This window comes from Hyperolius riggenbachi, chromosome 3 (genome assembly GCF_040937935.1).
Source record: "Hyperolius riggenbachi isolate aHypRig1 chromosome 3, aHypRig1.pri, whole genome shotgun sequence".
In the NCBI taxonomy this organism is placed as follows: Eukaryota; Metazoa; Chordata; class Amphibia; order Anura; family Hyperoliidae; genus Hyperolius; species Hyperolius riggenbachi.
In genome coordinates, this window is record NC_090648.1 from 368,017,935 (window position 1) to 368,033,740 (window position 15,806).

The 15,806-nt window shown below is 43.5% G+C and overlaps 1 protein-coding gene across 6 annotated transcripts in view; it reads left to right on the forward strand.

Moving 5' to 3' along the window:
- Positions 1-13,962, forward strand: part of SH3PXD2B (SH3 and PX domains 2B) — a 293,221-nt gene extending 279,259 nt beyond the window's left edge. For all 6 annotated transcript variants that reach the window (XM_068277154.1, XM_068277153.1, XM_068277149.1 and 3 more), the window contains 2 exons: positions 5,135-5,260; positions 9,558-13,962. In XM_068277154.1, the coding sequence (XP_068133255.1) occupies positions 5,135-5,260; positions 9,558-11,069 (1,638 nt within the window). In that variant the 3' untranslated portion in view covers positions 11,070-13,962. The remainder of the gene's footprint in view (positions 1-5,134; positions 5,261-9,557) is intronic.
- Positions 13,963-15,806: the final 1,844 nt, after the last annotated feature.

Genomic DNA, 15,806 nt, shown 5'->3' on the forward strand with positions numbered 1-15,806 from the left:
GCCAAAAGCGAGAGGAGAGAGGCAGAGGCAGGGACCTTTTTGTGCTGCAGATTGACACCCCTGGTACAGTCTGTTATTCAGTCCCAAGATGTCCATATGCTGGTGGTTGCAGGCAGAGACGGGCCCAGTGATGATGGTTGCTCCACGTGGATTGCGGCAGCTGTTCAGGTCGATCAGGCCCAGGCTGATCAGGGCAGCAGCTATGTGCCCCCTGGATTGTTGTGGTCTCCTGAGTGTGCCCGAGGTGGCTTCCAGGAACCGGTGGTGTGCGACACAGAGGCAGGGCGAAGCAGTGTAGTGCCTGGGCCCATGGTCGCTCCACGTGGGTGGCGGTGGCCGCTTCAGCTGAACGGCCCTTTGGTGTCCTGGCAGTCGCGTGATGCGACTGCATGCCGAGAGGGAGCAGCTCACCGACGGAGATGTGGCGCGGTGAACGGATGGCCTGGCTGCGGGGCTGCAGCAGCAGATGGGCTCACAGTGAGCGGATGGCGAATGGAGGGGGACGGCCCCCTGACGGCCACCGATATCTGGCGATCCCAATGCACCCCTCATGCGGCGTCCTGGTCTCCTGGCAACTGGCGCAGTGGCCCGCCTCCTCAGCCTGCCCAGAATGCAGAAATCGGGCCGCGTCCTCCTCGCTCACAGATCCCGGCGGACGGGGTCCATGTGGCATGTTCTAGAGTCCATGAGAGCGCACACTGGGGTCAGTTCCTCGGCGGCAGAGCGGCCGAACAGCCGATGCCAGCCTGCGTGCACGTCTGTGACCCCTGCATCTCCCTCAGGCGGATGGAGGCTGTTGGTGAGAGCAGGTGGGAGAAATTTAAAAGAAAAGAAGAAAAAAAGACTGGGATAAGGGAATGGCACAGAGGGCGACATCACAATCGGGGCAGTAGAAGCGTGAATCCTTTTGGATTTTTCCCTTTGCGATCAGTCTTATACAGCAGGCAGAGAGTAGTCAAAATCCAGGCAGAGGTCGGTGCAGGGGTTGGCAGTGAGTAGTCAAAATCCAGGCAGAGGTTGGTGCAGGGGGCTGGTAGAGAGTAGTCAAAATCCAGGCAGAGGTTGGTGCAGGGGGCTGGTAGAGAGTAGTCAAAATCCAGGCAGAGGTCGGTGCAGGCTGCAGGCAGAGTGTAGTCAAAATCCAGGCAGAGGTCAGTGCAGGGGGCCAGCAGAAAGTAGTCAAAATCCCAGCAGAGGTTGGTGCAGGGGGCAGGCAGAGAGTAGTCAAAATCCAGGCAGAGGTTGGTGCAGGCTGCAGGCAGAGAATAGTCAAAATCCAGGCAGAGGTTGGTGCAGGCTGCAGGCAGAGAATAGTCAAAATCCCAGCAGAGGTCGGTGCAGGGGGCTGGCAGAGAGCAGTCAAAATCCCAGCAGAGGTCGGTGCAGGTGGCAGGCAGAGAGCAGTCAAAATCCCAGCAGAGGTCGGTGCAGGTGGCAGGCAGAGAGCAGTCAAAATCCCAGCAGAGGTCGGTGCAGGGGGCTGGCAGAGAATAGTCAAAATCCAGGCAGAGGCTGAATCATATCATCCAATTTCATTGGTGAACACTGATGTCAAAATCATATCAAAGGCCTTGGCTAATAGATAATCTAAAGTGATTGCAACATTAATTTCTCCAGATCAGATGGGATTTATGCCTCAAAAAGCTACTGCTAATATTTGTCGACTATTTAAATTTACAAGCGCAAGCAGATAATGGGGGCAACAGGGCAATTCTTGCATTGGATATAGCCAAGGCCTTTGATAGCATGGAATGGATGTATTTATGTGGGTTGCTGGAACATATGTGATTTGGGCTTTATTTTATCAGTTGGGTGAAGACACTGTATCATTCACCTTCTGCAATTATTAGAGCCAATGGCTCTGTGTCATCCCCATTTCGGTTGCAGCGTGGTACAAGACAGGAGTGCCCCGTCTCCGTTGTTATTTGCAATCTCTATTGAGTCACTGGCTCAGGGTATTAGAGGCTCTCCTCACATTTTTGGGTTTCAATGTTGCAATATTGAAGAAAAAAAAATGCTCTATGCGGATGACACATTTTGTTATATTATATATGTTATATTTGGCAGATACACAGTCTTCGTTATCAGCTACCATTGGTTTGCTTAATAAATTTAAAGAATATTCTGGTCTTTCCGTGAATTGGCATAAATCATGTATTATGCCGGTAGACTTTCTTGTAATACCTCCTATTGTAGCGAATTCCAAATTAAAAGTGGTAGAGTCCTTCAAGTACCTGGGAATAGTTGTTTCCAGAAATCCCGGTCAATTTGAGCAAATAAATATTGCTCTAAAGTGCCTTTAGATTCACTATTACAGATGCTTCACCCTATTCCTACAGGTACACTTAAGTTCCAATTATTAAGATTAAGACATAGCCGTTAGCCCTGCCTCAATGTGGAAGAGATCCCCGGCGAGGACGGAGGGGGAGTTGGTGGGTAAGGTACCCCCGTTGTGCGGCGCGATAGCGGCAGTTTAGCAGGGGCACACATGCCCCTGCTGAATATAAGAGAAGAAGCACGTTTTATACTCGTCTCAGATTCTCTTTAATCTGCTGCCGTTTAGGAATGTATTTGCACTTTTCTTAACTGTAGTGTACTTCTAGAAATTCACGCTAAACTGACGCTATTAAGTAGGATTAAAGAGTCTTCTTATCATGCAGAACTGTTCCCCCTGCTGGTTAGAACTGTTTAAAAAGAAAAAACGGTCGGTAATGCTTTGATAAATCTGGCCCACTGACCCTGGATCCTGCAAAACAACCCCACACCATCACACTTCCTCCTCCATGTTTAACATTTGATACCGCACATTGAGGAACCATCATTTTCTTACTCAAGGGCGTATAAAATCCTGAAAGAAGCAAACATGGCAAATTTTGATTAAGGAGTACTTAAACCTCCTGGCCGTCTATTAACCCCCCTGGCGGTATGAAAAATTCCGCCAAGGGGCAGCGCAGCAGTTTTTTTTTTTTTAAATCATGTAGCGAGCCCAGGGTGCTCGTGCAGCTAGCAAAGTGCTAGCTGCGTCCAGCAAAACAAAAAATTATGAAAATCGGCCCAGCAGGGCCTGAGTGGCACCCTCCGGCGGCTTACCCCATGTCCAGCACGGGGTTACCGCTAAGGAGGTTAAAAACCGCCAGGGGGCAGCGCAGCCGTTTTTTTGTTTTTTTTTTTTTTTTAAATCATGTAGCGAGCCTAGGGCCATGGCGACGGGGCGGGATGACGTCACGGACGCCGTGACGTCTAAGGGAGTCCCGATCCACCCCTTGCCGCTGCCTGGCGCTGATAGGCCAGGCAGCGCAGGGGTCTGGGGGGGGGCTGTCTTGCGATGCGGATAGCGGCGATCGAGCGCGGGGCGGCGGCGATCGAAGTGCTGACGCAACTAGCAAAGTGCTAGCTGCGTTCAGCAAAAAAAAAAATTATTCAAATCGGCCCAGCAGGGCCTGAGAAAACCTCCTGCGCGGCTTACCCCGAACTACGTTACCCCCCCAGGCTAGCATCACATCAGTGATTAACTCCCGATCTCTGTGGCTGGCAGTATATGTGTGTGTGGATTTACTCTGAAGATTTCTGGAACAGCAAGGAGCCAATTGCTATCTCCCTCCTGCTGATAATTTACTTGCTTTACGGCCTTGTTTCACTAAGGTGCGTACACACACCTGATTTCTTCAAACTACGGGTCGTCAGACCCGCCCCCGGGGCGGCTGTTCTGACAACAGTTTGCCCGTGTGTACAATCTGTCGGCAGGCTGATATTGACCGATCCGCTCGGCGGATCAGTCCAATCCAGCCTTATCAGCCTGCCGACAAACTGTACACGCGGGCAAATTGTTGTCAGAACGGCCGCCCCACGGGCGGGTCTGATGATCCGTCGTTTGAAGAAATCACGCGGGTGTACGCACCTCTACACTTGTTTCAGCAAAACTCTCACACCACAGAACATTAATCACACCACCACTGATGACATAGTGATGCTGTTGCAGTGCTCATCACCCCCCATATGGTCATTTCACATCACAATGTCCTGAAGCTATCAACATTCTATCAAAATCAAATCCACAATCAATGTTTTCCTTACTTTTTAATACATTTCCTTTTCGTTCTACCATGGAATGGAATGGAATATCAAATGTTTTAAGCAAGAAGAAAAGAAAAAATATAGGCATCTTGACCACACATTTTATGCTTCCTAAACTGTCCTACTCTCCATTCATTACCATCTCCCCCATCACCCACATATTTGCCAGCCCCGATTCCATTGTCTGCCCGACCATTTTCCTATTGTCGGATGACATCTGACCTGCACCAAGCCCAAAAGGTGCCAATGTGCCAGTTTATCAAATAGATAACTGTTTACCAGAAAAACTTTTTTTTTAAATAATGACTTGTTTTTGTTTACCTCACTATTAAAAGCAACAGTCAGCGCCAAAAAAAAATAATTGCCACTTCTTGCAGTTTTACAGTACTTTATAGCGGTTTCATGCCTTTTGCTGCATTTGTAAAATGACAGACTTAATAACCACTTTATAAGGGTTTATAGAGAGATTAGGGCTTGATATTCGCATCCTAGTGGCTGCAGCTCTGGCGCTTTGAGTCCACCATGAGAAAAGTGCAATATATGTGTTTATCTCTGTACAATGTAGTGAACAACAGAGGTATTTCCTCAAACATCCTGCTAGTTACTTCTGCTGCATATCACCACTTTACAAAGTAGCAGCATATGGCCATAATGAAAGTCAATGGGCTGTGTACTGCAAATTCTTTAATAGTCATGGCTAAGGCCAAGTCCCAGATGGCAAATAGCTGAACACTAGGAACTACCCATGATCCTCCTCCAACTCATCCTTCTGTCACACTTATTCTTTATCAAACGAGTTGCACAAAAACTAGATCTAACACTCAAATATCCTTTCATGAATCCTGTATAGCTAAACTAAACTATTTTTTATACCCTTCCTGCTCACTTACAAATATGGTTAGCATTTTTCTATTCCAGAGAACCAAAGTCTCTGCACCTGTAATTGCCAAGCTCCGGTGCACAGATTCCCTCTGTAGCTTTATTACAAATGGCTGCCCTGGAATTTTGCTGCTTGTAGTGATTTTCATTATGAATGTTCTTTTCTGTCGTGTTTTCGCAGCCTCGGGGACTAAATCTGCCAACACCTCCTACTCCCCCACATGTTGAAGAAGAGTATTATACCATCGCAGATTTCCAGACCACCATACCGGATGGCATCAGCTTCCAGGCAGGACTGAAAGTAGAGGTTAGGCTTTAACAGATCATTTCTCATACAATCTTACATCGGTTTTCTTTCATGGTATTTATATTGTAAATTGAAAGTCACTATGTATTTCTAATCATAACACTTTCATTCAGTCTGTAACACTCAAAGAAAAATGTCACATTCAGATACTCCAGCCCTGATAGATTTGACTGTAAATTATTGATTACAATTCTGCCCTTACTCCATTACCTTTCTTGAACTGCAGTTTTCCCTTTCTTGTTAAAATCTGTCATCTGTCTGCTTTCAACCAACAAAAAATTCCGCTAATATCGTTAAGCATTAACTGTACATGTTTATTGCAAGCTTTTGAAGCATTAAGTTTCTTCTTCAGGCATTATACACAACTGGACCAGAACTGTACACTCTTGGCTCGAAAATAGACGATCCCAGTCAGGTCCACTCTACTGCGCTGGTGCAAGACGCCTGTGCAGCAGAGCGGACTTGACTGGGATCGGCTATTTCCGTCTATTTCCAAGCCGAGAGCCGCAATAGCGCCCCTGCTGGAGCCAGGGAAGGTAAATATTGCACAACCTGACAAATTGTCGGCTGTGCATTGCGAGGGCCAGAGCGAGACCACCGTGGGACGGAGGACTCTATACTAAAAAAAAGTGCCCCTGGGGAGGTACTTACCTTGGAAGTGGGAAGCCTCTGGATCCTATTGCGGCTTCCCTCTCCCGAAGTAAGTACCTCCCTCAGGGGCATTTTTTTTTAGGACAGAGTCTCTAACGTTTCAGAAGCTTGCAATAAACCATGTACAGTTAGTAATTAAAAGTATTAGCAGAATCAACGTTTGTTGGTTTTAGGTCTGCATTTCTGCTCCTCAACTAACAACGGACCACACTTCACTTGCTGTCTGTTTTCAGTAACACCAATGTGTCACTCCATTTCCTCTTGGGCTTGTATATGTTACGGCCAGAACCCGAAGTTTGGCCAGAACTAGAAGTGGCTGGCCACTTCGGGTTCTGGCCGGCCAATGCGCGAACTGGCCGCTGCGCTGCGGCCAATGTGAGAAATGAAACAATTCCTGTAAGGTTAATGTGATGTTGTGGCCGCAGCGCAGCGGGCAAAATGTATCACACATCTTTACTTTATTCAATGGCATTAAGCCGCCCGGCTTTTTCCTCTGCCTCTCTCTCCTCCCCCCCCCCCCCCCCCCCGCCTCTCTCTCCCCTTCTCTTATGGGCAGCCGGGCGGGGACACGCGTGTCCAGGAGAGTCGTTCCTCGCGGCAGGAGAGCAGAGCGGGGAGGCTGCAGACATTGCTTCTGCCAGCACCCGCTCTGCAAGAACGGCAGGATTCCCCTGCCGCGACGAACGACTCCGGAGGAACACGCGTGTCCCGGCCCGGCTGTGCCCATAAGAGAAGGAGAGAGAGAGGCGGGGGGGGAGGAGAGAGAGGCGGGGGGAGGAGGAGAGAGAGGCAGAGGAAAAAGCCGGGCGGCTTAATGCCATTGAATAAAGTAAAGATGTGTGATACATTTTGCCCGCTGCGCTGCGGCCACAACATCACATTAACCTTACAGGAATTGTTTCATTTCTCACATTGGCCGCAGCGCAGCGGCCAGTTCGCGCATTGGCCGGCCAGAACCCGAAGTGGCCGGCCACTTCTAGTTCTGGCCAAACTTCGGGTTCTGGCCGTAACATATACGCTTCGAGACTTACCCCATTTAGCAGCTCCCACCTGTTCTCTGTTGCTACCACTTATGGCCTCTGCCCAGTGTTGATCACTGGTTACAGTCCTGTGGGACACTGGAAGGTCACTCAGTCCTGTCCTAAAAACAGAATCTAGTACCAATATGATCATACACAATACATTTAGCATGTAAGGCATTGCCAGGCAGAGACTCCAGTAAGTCAGATATAACTGCTAAAAGTTGTAAGTGGCGAGTTTGGCAATGTTGTTTTACAAAGATCATTGGATATAAATACACTCTACTATCAATTCTAAAACTGAAGAATTTTGCTGCACATGAATATTCAAACACTAGTAAAAAAAAAAATGCAAACTACTATTTCCTCAGAAACTCCATAAAGGGAATCTTCAACAAACCGTTTACTGCTGGATATGTAAATACAATTGAACTAAAGGAGAAAAACCAAAAGGTCGCACCAGGATATGCTAATAATGTTACCTTTATTAATCTCATTGAAGTATTATAAAAACAGAGTAAAGGGGGCGGGGTATGGCCGCAATAATAAATGTATAGTACCACAATAATTGCATATGTTTGCATTTATCAGAGGCACGTGTGCGATACATTCCCTACCATATCTTTGGTGGCTCTTTCTGCACAGCACTTGCACTTTATACTGTACATGCGCCGTTGCAGACGCAGTTGGTTTGCACTATTGCTCTGCTGCGTAGGAGTAATATATGTACCATTGCACTTTATTTCTCTCTTCATTGAACACACATTCTATTCTATGATTGTATATTCTCACATGTTATTTATATTATTGGTTGGTGTTTCATATAATTATTCAAGAGATGTAATTCTATTGGGAGCAATTATTGTTATTATTACCCATATATCCTTGATTGTAGACACAAACATATGCAATTATTGTGGCACTATACATTTTATATCGCAGCCATACCCCACCCCCTTTACTCTGTTTTTATGGGGGGTTTTTATACTTTCATGTGATTAATGAAGGTAACATTATTAGCATATTCTGGTGCGACCTTTTGGTTTTTCTCCTTTTGTTCAATTGTCTACAATTTTACAATAAAATTCTGTCATTAACTGTTGGTAGCGCTGACCTGTAGCTTATTGGTTGCCTTTTGCCTGGGATATGTAAATGCAGGTATTTTAGACATCCCAGTCAATGGGTAAAGAATAGGTTTAATTTGACATGAAATCTACTATTCAAACATGAATAGCCATTCAAACATCATGAGTGACCTATAATATTTACAGTATTTCAAATTTGTGTAACATAAATCAAACCTGGGGAGAGATTCATTTAGTTGTGCCAAACACACATCTAAAGCCTGGTATACACTTTCAATTATGATTGGCCAATCACTGACCAATTTTACCACCTCTGTGTAGTATGAGGGTATACTTACACAATCTGCTCTATATTGACCCTCATGCTACAGAGGTGGTAAAATTGGTCAGCGATTGGCCAATCATAATTGAAAGTGTGTACCAGGCTTTGGGTATAGAATTACTTACACGTAACTGGTGCCTAGATTGCATCTAACTAGCCACACAATGGGGTTGATTCACTATAAAAAAAATAGCATGCCTTATCAGAGTTAACATGCCTTTTCTGAGTTAACACTCCTTATCAGAGTAGCATAGTGAGCGCTACAAACTTGGGCCAATCAAAGTGCGTCGATAATGTCCTTTAAAGTGATTGGACCCGCTGGGGCTCAGGGCAGGACGAGTTAAGCTCTCGCCATTTAGCAGGCATACGTTTGTAGCGCTAGCTACGCTACTCTAATTAGGTGTGTTGACTCTGATAAGATGTGCTAACTCTGATAAGGCATGCTATTTGTTATAGTGAATCAATCCCAATCTGTATTATTCATATGTGTCCGTATTTCAAAAGATGAGTTGGTAACACTAAACTGGGCATGCACAGTTTGTGAACTCGTGTGTGCGCAGGGCAAATGAGCTCGCTCAATGCTGCAAGCTGTCCAAGTCCATGGGTTTGACGGCCCGGTAAAAGGTTAGTACAACTTAAAGGGACAACACCAAATATTTAGAAATTTGAATTTAATTTCAGGTCCACTTTAAACTGGTACCAAACTACAATGCTTGAACCAGACACTTCCTTCAACTTGTCAATTAATTTAGTCACCTTTTCCCTGAAACTAAACTGCAGCCACTCATTGTTTGTCCTCTTTTATTGTGCCACTGTTGGCTTCATCCCCCTTTGTTATGGAGTCTAAACGATGGCCAATTTGTTGTGGTAGCACCTCCTCCTCCTCTCAACGGTAAAAGACTGTTTCCTGAGCGCATGCTTATGTGTATTAGTTCATCTGTCCCTTTGAAAACAGACATTTTTGGTTTATATTTATATAGTGAATTTGATTTGCATTTGTTTTATATAATAAAACTTGGAGTTACCCCTTGAGCAATGGCAAAAGTATTATCAAAGCTACCCGTCCCAAGTTATAAAAGTTTGTACTGAACTCTCTGAAAACTCACTGCTTTTTGTAAAATTATGTATTTTATTACTGCTATCAGAGTTTTTACATAATCTTTTGAATTTTCAGGTAAAACTGTTGTGGTTCTTGTAAAACCTGTTGTGTTTATTATTAGGTTGTTGATAAGAACCATGGCGGTTGGTGGTATATTCAGATTGATGAAAAAGAAGGCTGGGCTCCTGCTACCTACATTGATAAGTACAAGAAAACTAGCAATGCATCTAGGCCCAACTTCTTGGCTCCTTTACCCAATGAGATGGCTCAGCTGTGTTTGGCTAATGCATCTGCAGACCGCAACTCTCTTGAAGAAACATCTGGGCCTTGTAGGCCTCTCCCTGAACCACCACAAAATGGTACAGACCATTTACCCAAGTGGTCAAAGGATTGGAAGAACAAAGATCAAGGCTTGAAAAGTTCTCCCTTTGATGGTAAAGAACAGTTATTACAAAGTGTGTACGATGAAGCAGCAGGAGATGATGGAGAAGAGAAACCAAGTCTACCTCCAAGAAGGGAATCCATGTTGAAAACTGAAGAAGTACCCGAGCGACCAATTATGCCTCAGCATCGAGCTCCCCCTCCAAAACCATCACCCAGCATTATGGCATCAATCCCTCAGAGACCAATTCCTTCAAAGGAGGTCAAGAAACCAGATATAAAAAATGACAAAAGCAAACTGTTTCAACTGAAAAATGAAATGGGTCTTGAGTGTGGGCACAAAGTGTCTCCCAAAGAGCTTAAAAAGCCAATGCTGAAGCCAGTCACCAACAAAAAGCCTGAGATAACTTCAGAGAAGCCAGAGTTAGTGCCAAATCCTTTCCTTAAAAATAAACCACAGGTTAGACCCAAACCAGTTGCTACAGGCAAAACTGAGGTGAATACAGAAAATAAGGTTGACATTTCTAATCTGAGAAGCAGACTGAAACCCGCTAGCAAATCTCTAGAAAAAGGCAATGAGCAAGAGTCTTGTGCAGGCAGTGAGATGAATGATTCTTATGTGTATACTGCACCTTATGGAGGGCCTGCTGGCAGACCCCTTGATAAACCTGAACCAAAGCATCTGTACAAACACGATAATGGCGTTCCTGGTGAACCACCAACTAAAGCTCTTCCAGTACCTCTGAGGACTGCTGACAATGAATCAAAAGCTATTAGAGAACCACCACAAAGGCCTGTAATACCACCAAGAAGGCCCCCTCCTCCCAAAAAAGGGCCAGTGTCCAGTGAGACAAATGAAGGGAAGGCAACGCATCAAAAAGAAAGTTCTGAGTTCACAATTGCTCATATGGCAAATAGACCTGTAATGGTCCCTCCTAAGGCCAGGCCACTTCTATCTTCAGCAATCAGTGATGATACCAAAGTGAAAAATAGCTTTGTTTCAAAGACACAAGTTTTACGGCAGGCAGATACATCAGAAATAAAGGAGAGGGCTATATCTAATGTTCCTTCTTCTCAGTACGTGGCCATTGCCGATTTTGAAGGGGATGATGATAGTAGCAGCTTTAAAGAAGGAACAGTATTTGAGGTCCAGGAAAAGAATTCCACTGGCTGGTGGTTCTGTAGGGTTCTTAGTGGAGGGCCGACTTGGGAGGGCTGGATACCTTCCAACTATCTAAGAAAGAAGCCATAATGGCTTGTTTAGTTTACAGTTCAACAGTCTCCCTCTTTTCATGTCTATTTAATTAGTTCATTAATTTATAGTTTTTACTTAAAGCCTGCATTTTTTTTATACAAACATTCCATTTTTTGTTTTGCATCTAGTATAACAAGAGAACCCCTTGCTACCTTCACTGCATCTACAGTTAGCTTAGGCATCTGTGGCTATCAGTTATTGAACTGTAACTCCCATCATGCTGTGGTGCTACAGACTGATGTGTAATTGTTTTATCTCCAAAATAGGACTTTAGTCTGACTCCACCTTGAATGAGATATCTTATGATTATACTCTTCAGTGGATAATGGAACAGGCTGTATTTATACTAACAAACTGACATGTCTTCCCCATATTTGGCCATCTCCAGATGCATTATTATTGTTGGCCAAATCACACTTCAGCCACTGTTGACGGTGACATAATGATCTTGGCAGTACAGTGCAGTTTAAAAACTTTCTTTCATGTTTAGAGCTGTGGTAGCACAAAGTGCTTAACATGATACTTTGAAACGTTTTCTACGCTATATAAACAACTCGCTCACTTTTTTCCCCAATTTAAATTCCTAGATAGGCAACAACAAAGGGACAAATGAATGGCTTAAATAGCCAGTGTTTGTTAAAAGTCTTGGATTAGTATTTGCCTATTTTCCACCTTTTAGTGCTTCTGTGAAAAGCTGTGGCAATGATTTAAACAATGAAGTGTAATATTTTGTGACCATTAGAGGGCAGCAACCCCAAGTACAGAAAATGTGTCCCAAGCTTAGAGGGATCTTTTTTGGTTTTTAGATTGTTTGAGATGTTGGCATTTTAAAAAAAATAAAAACGTTGCAGCAGAAAAGAGTACTCCCTTACTTTCTGAACAGCTGGGATAGAGCTTGTTTTGGGTAAAATTTGGAGCAGTGAAGGTTATTGCAGAGTATGAACAGTAGCAACCTGGAGAAATCATTGAGGAACAATGGCAGTGAAGGGATTTAGGAAATACTTAAATTGCAGATTAACAACCAAACAGGTAGGGAGGGCACAAGATTGTAATAGGCATGCTCACTAAAATGTTTAAGTTCTAAAGTGTTTACGTTCTACCCCATAGAGCCATATTCATCCGTGCCATGCACTGATGAAGATCAATCCGAAACCATCTGGTATGCATGTGGGATTAGACTGGCTCTGTAGTGTTAACAAGCTGACTCATCAGTGTATTCCAGCAGATCTGGAGGTGTGGTTAGCTTAAGGCGTGTACACGCGTCATACTTCAGCAAACCACGGGCCCGTTGGACCCTCCCGCTGGGTGGACGATCTCCCAACAGTAACACGTGTGTACGCACTGTCGGCAGACTGCTACTGTCGGAAAATGTCCGCCCAGCGGGAGGGTCTGACGGACCAGTCGTTTGCTGAAGTATGGCGTGTGTATGCGCCTTTACAGGGACAAGGAGATGATTGGTATATTCAGCAGTGATGCATTATGGGAGACATGCTCACTCCAGCCTGAATAAATCGCAAATACCTCCTGTTTTAAGAAGGCAAAATTATTTTTATGCATAACATTTTAAGCGTAATATCTCTAATTCTGTCATATTGAAAGACAGACCTTTAAACAGTGTTAAGACTGTGAATTTTACTTACAGGCTGGGATGTTTGACTGTAGTTTTCTTAAAAATTAGCATTTTTATTGGTTAGTAATCGTATAAACTAGAGCTTGTTTGTAAGATCATAGAAGACAAAATTAAGATAAGAATACAGTATTTGTCCCTATCTCCACAGTTACTGTTAATGCAATAAATACATTTATCTGTTCTTAAGAATTTGGAAATGTTATATATGATACATTGGTAGGATCCCTAAAAAAGACTGTAAACTTCAGGTTAGGATTTCTAGCTTTTTCTTGTTAGTGGACCTTTTTAAGTATTGATTACTTAAGTGTTGAAAGTCCTTTAAACCCAGCTTAATATCTGCAATAATCGGCAGTTATCTTCATTACCTATAGCCAAGATGACTGTTTCTGGAAAGATGGAAAGTGAGAATAGCTTCGTACAAATAGTAGTTGTTTAAAAGGTAAGCTTTGTTTCACTGAAGATACACTGGACACCCCATAAAACTTCTTCATTGACATCCACGGTCTTCCTGTATGTAGATACAGGATCCAACAATTTATAAGATATTTCCAGCGTTTATAGAGAGTAGAGGTGGTCAGAAAAGTTATAAAAACGAAACAGTCTTGTTTTGTACATTTTAAAGTCAGAGTGGGTGGATGTATTTCTTAGGGCGATTTTACGTCGCTGTGGAGTTTGTTGCAAACACTTCTCGGTAGGTACCACCTCTTAAAATAGGGTGCCAGTAGAAAAGAATAGGAGCTGCCTTTTATAGCACTGGCATTTCCTTTTATAGTACTGTACTGCCATTCCTTTCTCAGACTGGCTTCTGGGGGAGGCTTTGGAGGGACAAGTGTCCCACGGAAAGATGCTAGGAGAAAACTAGTCCCCCAACTGGCTGACAATGGCGCTAATTTTGACTTGTCAGATATTAAATTATTAAATGGCATTTGAGTTACGGTAATTTTGCCAGTTTTGTTTTCCCTAATAGTCAATCCAGGCATGTTTTGCCATTCACTGTTGGTACAGCAACATCTTCATGCAGGGGTATGTTATTGATACTGTCATAAGGTCAAAAAGGAGGAATAATTATTATATACCTCTATATGTATAACATATACTTTGAGGAAGTGTTGCTTTTATATTGCATTTATTATTACAATGACATTTTGCAAACACTAATATTTCCTGCATTGGTACAGGAGCTGCGCTCCAACTCCAGCCACTGGCTAGTGATATTGTCGGATTGTAATTTAGGAGGACTTTTTTTTGGGGGGGGGGGGGGGGGGGGAGCAGTCAGGAAGTGACCAAATTTCTAATTTTAAGTCGTTAGTGTCTATCCATGTGGCAATCGGGTCTCTTGTTATCTTGTACACTTTAACAGATGTTTTTTTAAACATCAACAAGTCAAAGACGTGCACATTGTTCCTTTTGTATTTTGTGTTCCTGCAGTATTATGTAGTCTGTTCTGTTGCTTTACAAGGGTTATATCTTCTGCTGCATGTTACCTTTGTCTATATCTGTATATCTCATCCTTATATGCAATTCCATTTTTTAACAGGCCATTCTATGCTTCCATATAACTGCTTCTGTATCAGCCATTCGTTTGTCTGATGATCAGATACTGACATATTGTTGTGGTATACTGGGGAAATTGACATGCTGTAGTTTTCCCCAGAGTTTGTAATGAACATTTGTGGTGCCTTTCTGATTGCCTGTTTGGCTAATGTAATCCTCTTGGAATGTGCAGTTATCAAATCATCACACTGCAGACTTTCCATTGTATCTGTGATGGTGGCCTCGCCTGACCCCCATAACTGTGCCTTCATAGTGCATGCCCATTTTGTAACAGTCTGCTTTACTCTCCTTCAACATATCTCCCATTTGGTTGCAATAATGGCAAAACACCAAAGAATATTGTTTTATAGCCAGGTGGTCCTCTGTGTTTTTCTGTATAAATTGCCAAAGTGTCAATTATATGGCATTGCCTCACCTTTATAAGACATCTTGCAACTATGCACACTTCATTCTGCCCATCAGATCTTCGAACGACAGACGTTATCTGCCATTTGTGTTCTGGTTCTTCTACTATGATAATAAAGCTTATTTTAAAGTTACCTTTGTGTTTAATGGTGTTTTTTTTTAACCAACCCACAGCAGTTTTGCCATTACACCACTAGGTGGCTGCAGAGATGTACAAAAGCCCTTCTTGGTCCTTTCATCTTAGTACTGAAGGTAAATGTGTGCAGGCTGTACAGTTTTCTAGTTGCTTGGCAATGTCCCCGAGATGCACTGGAGACTGTATCAGTATGAAAAGGAAAGGCTATTTTTGGTGTGAACAGTGTAGAGAATAAGCAGAGTTCTGATAGCAGAAGCCTTTAGATGAATAGACCCCTTACTCTGCTTAGAGCTTTAGATATTATATTGTGAATCCTGATTACTGGAGCACTAAAACGGGGAACACCACCAGCTTCTTAAGATGAGTCTTATTGCAGCTGGCAAATATGATGGGCATTATGTGTTAGTACAGGGTGGCTGATGGTTCTGATATACAGCTTGCTATTCGCATTCTCTCAGTAGGAGTACAGCAAGGAAATACCTCTTCATAGAGAAGCCATACATTTCAGTTCATTCTAATGGTTTTTGAATGATTATGAATCAACCAGATATTTCAAAAATATTTTAATTCCTTTGTGTTAAAACATCATTGTACAATATTCAGTACTAGGGAAGTTGTATTCCAGTGTACATAAATGGTCTATCACAAGATCCTGATTGATAATACAATGGCTTGCATAGCTGAGGGGTACGGAGGCTGCCATATTTATTCCCTTTAGGCAGGGGTCACACTTGTAAGATGCATGTGTTTTTCCGTGATGTTGAAAAGCACTTAATACTTGTCTGTGCAGATTCGCAGTGAAGTGGAGTATGGTGTGGTTTTCGCTGCAGAGGAAAAAAAAATACAGGTTTATTTTTTTTTTTCCTCAACACACTGCATGCCAGTTGCCGAAAGTCAGCTCCTATCAGCCAATTGTGACAGAACTGCACAGAAACGTCTGTAGAAAAACGTGGCCGTTTTCCATGGACTCAAGTGTGATGCCCATGTTAAAACAATGCTAATACCTGGC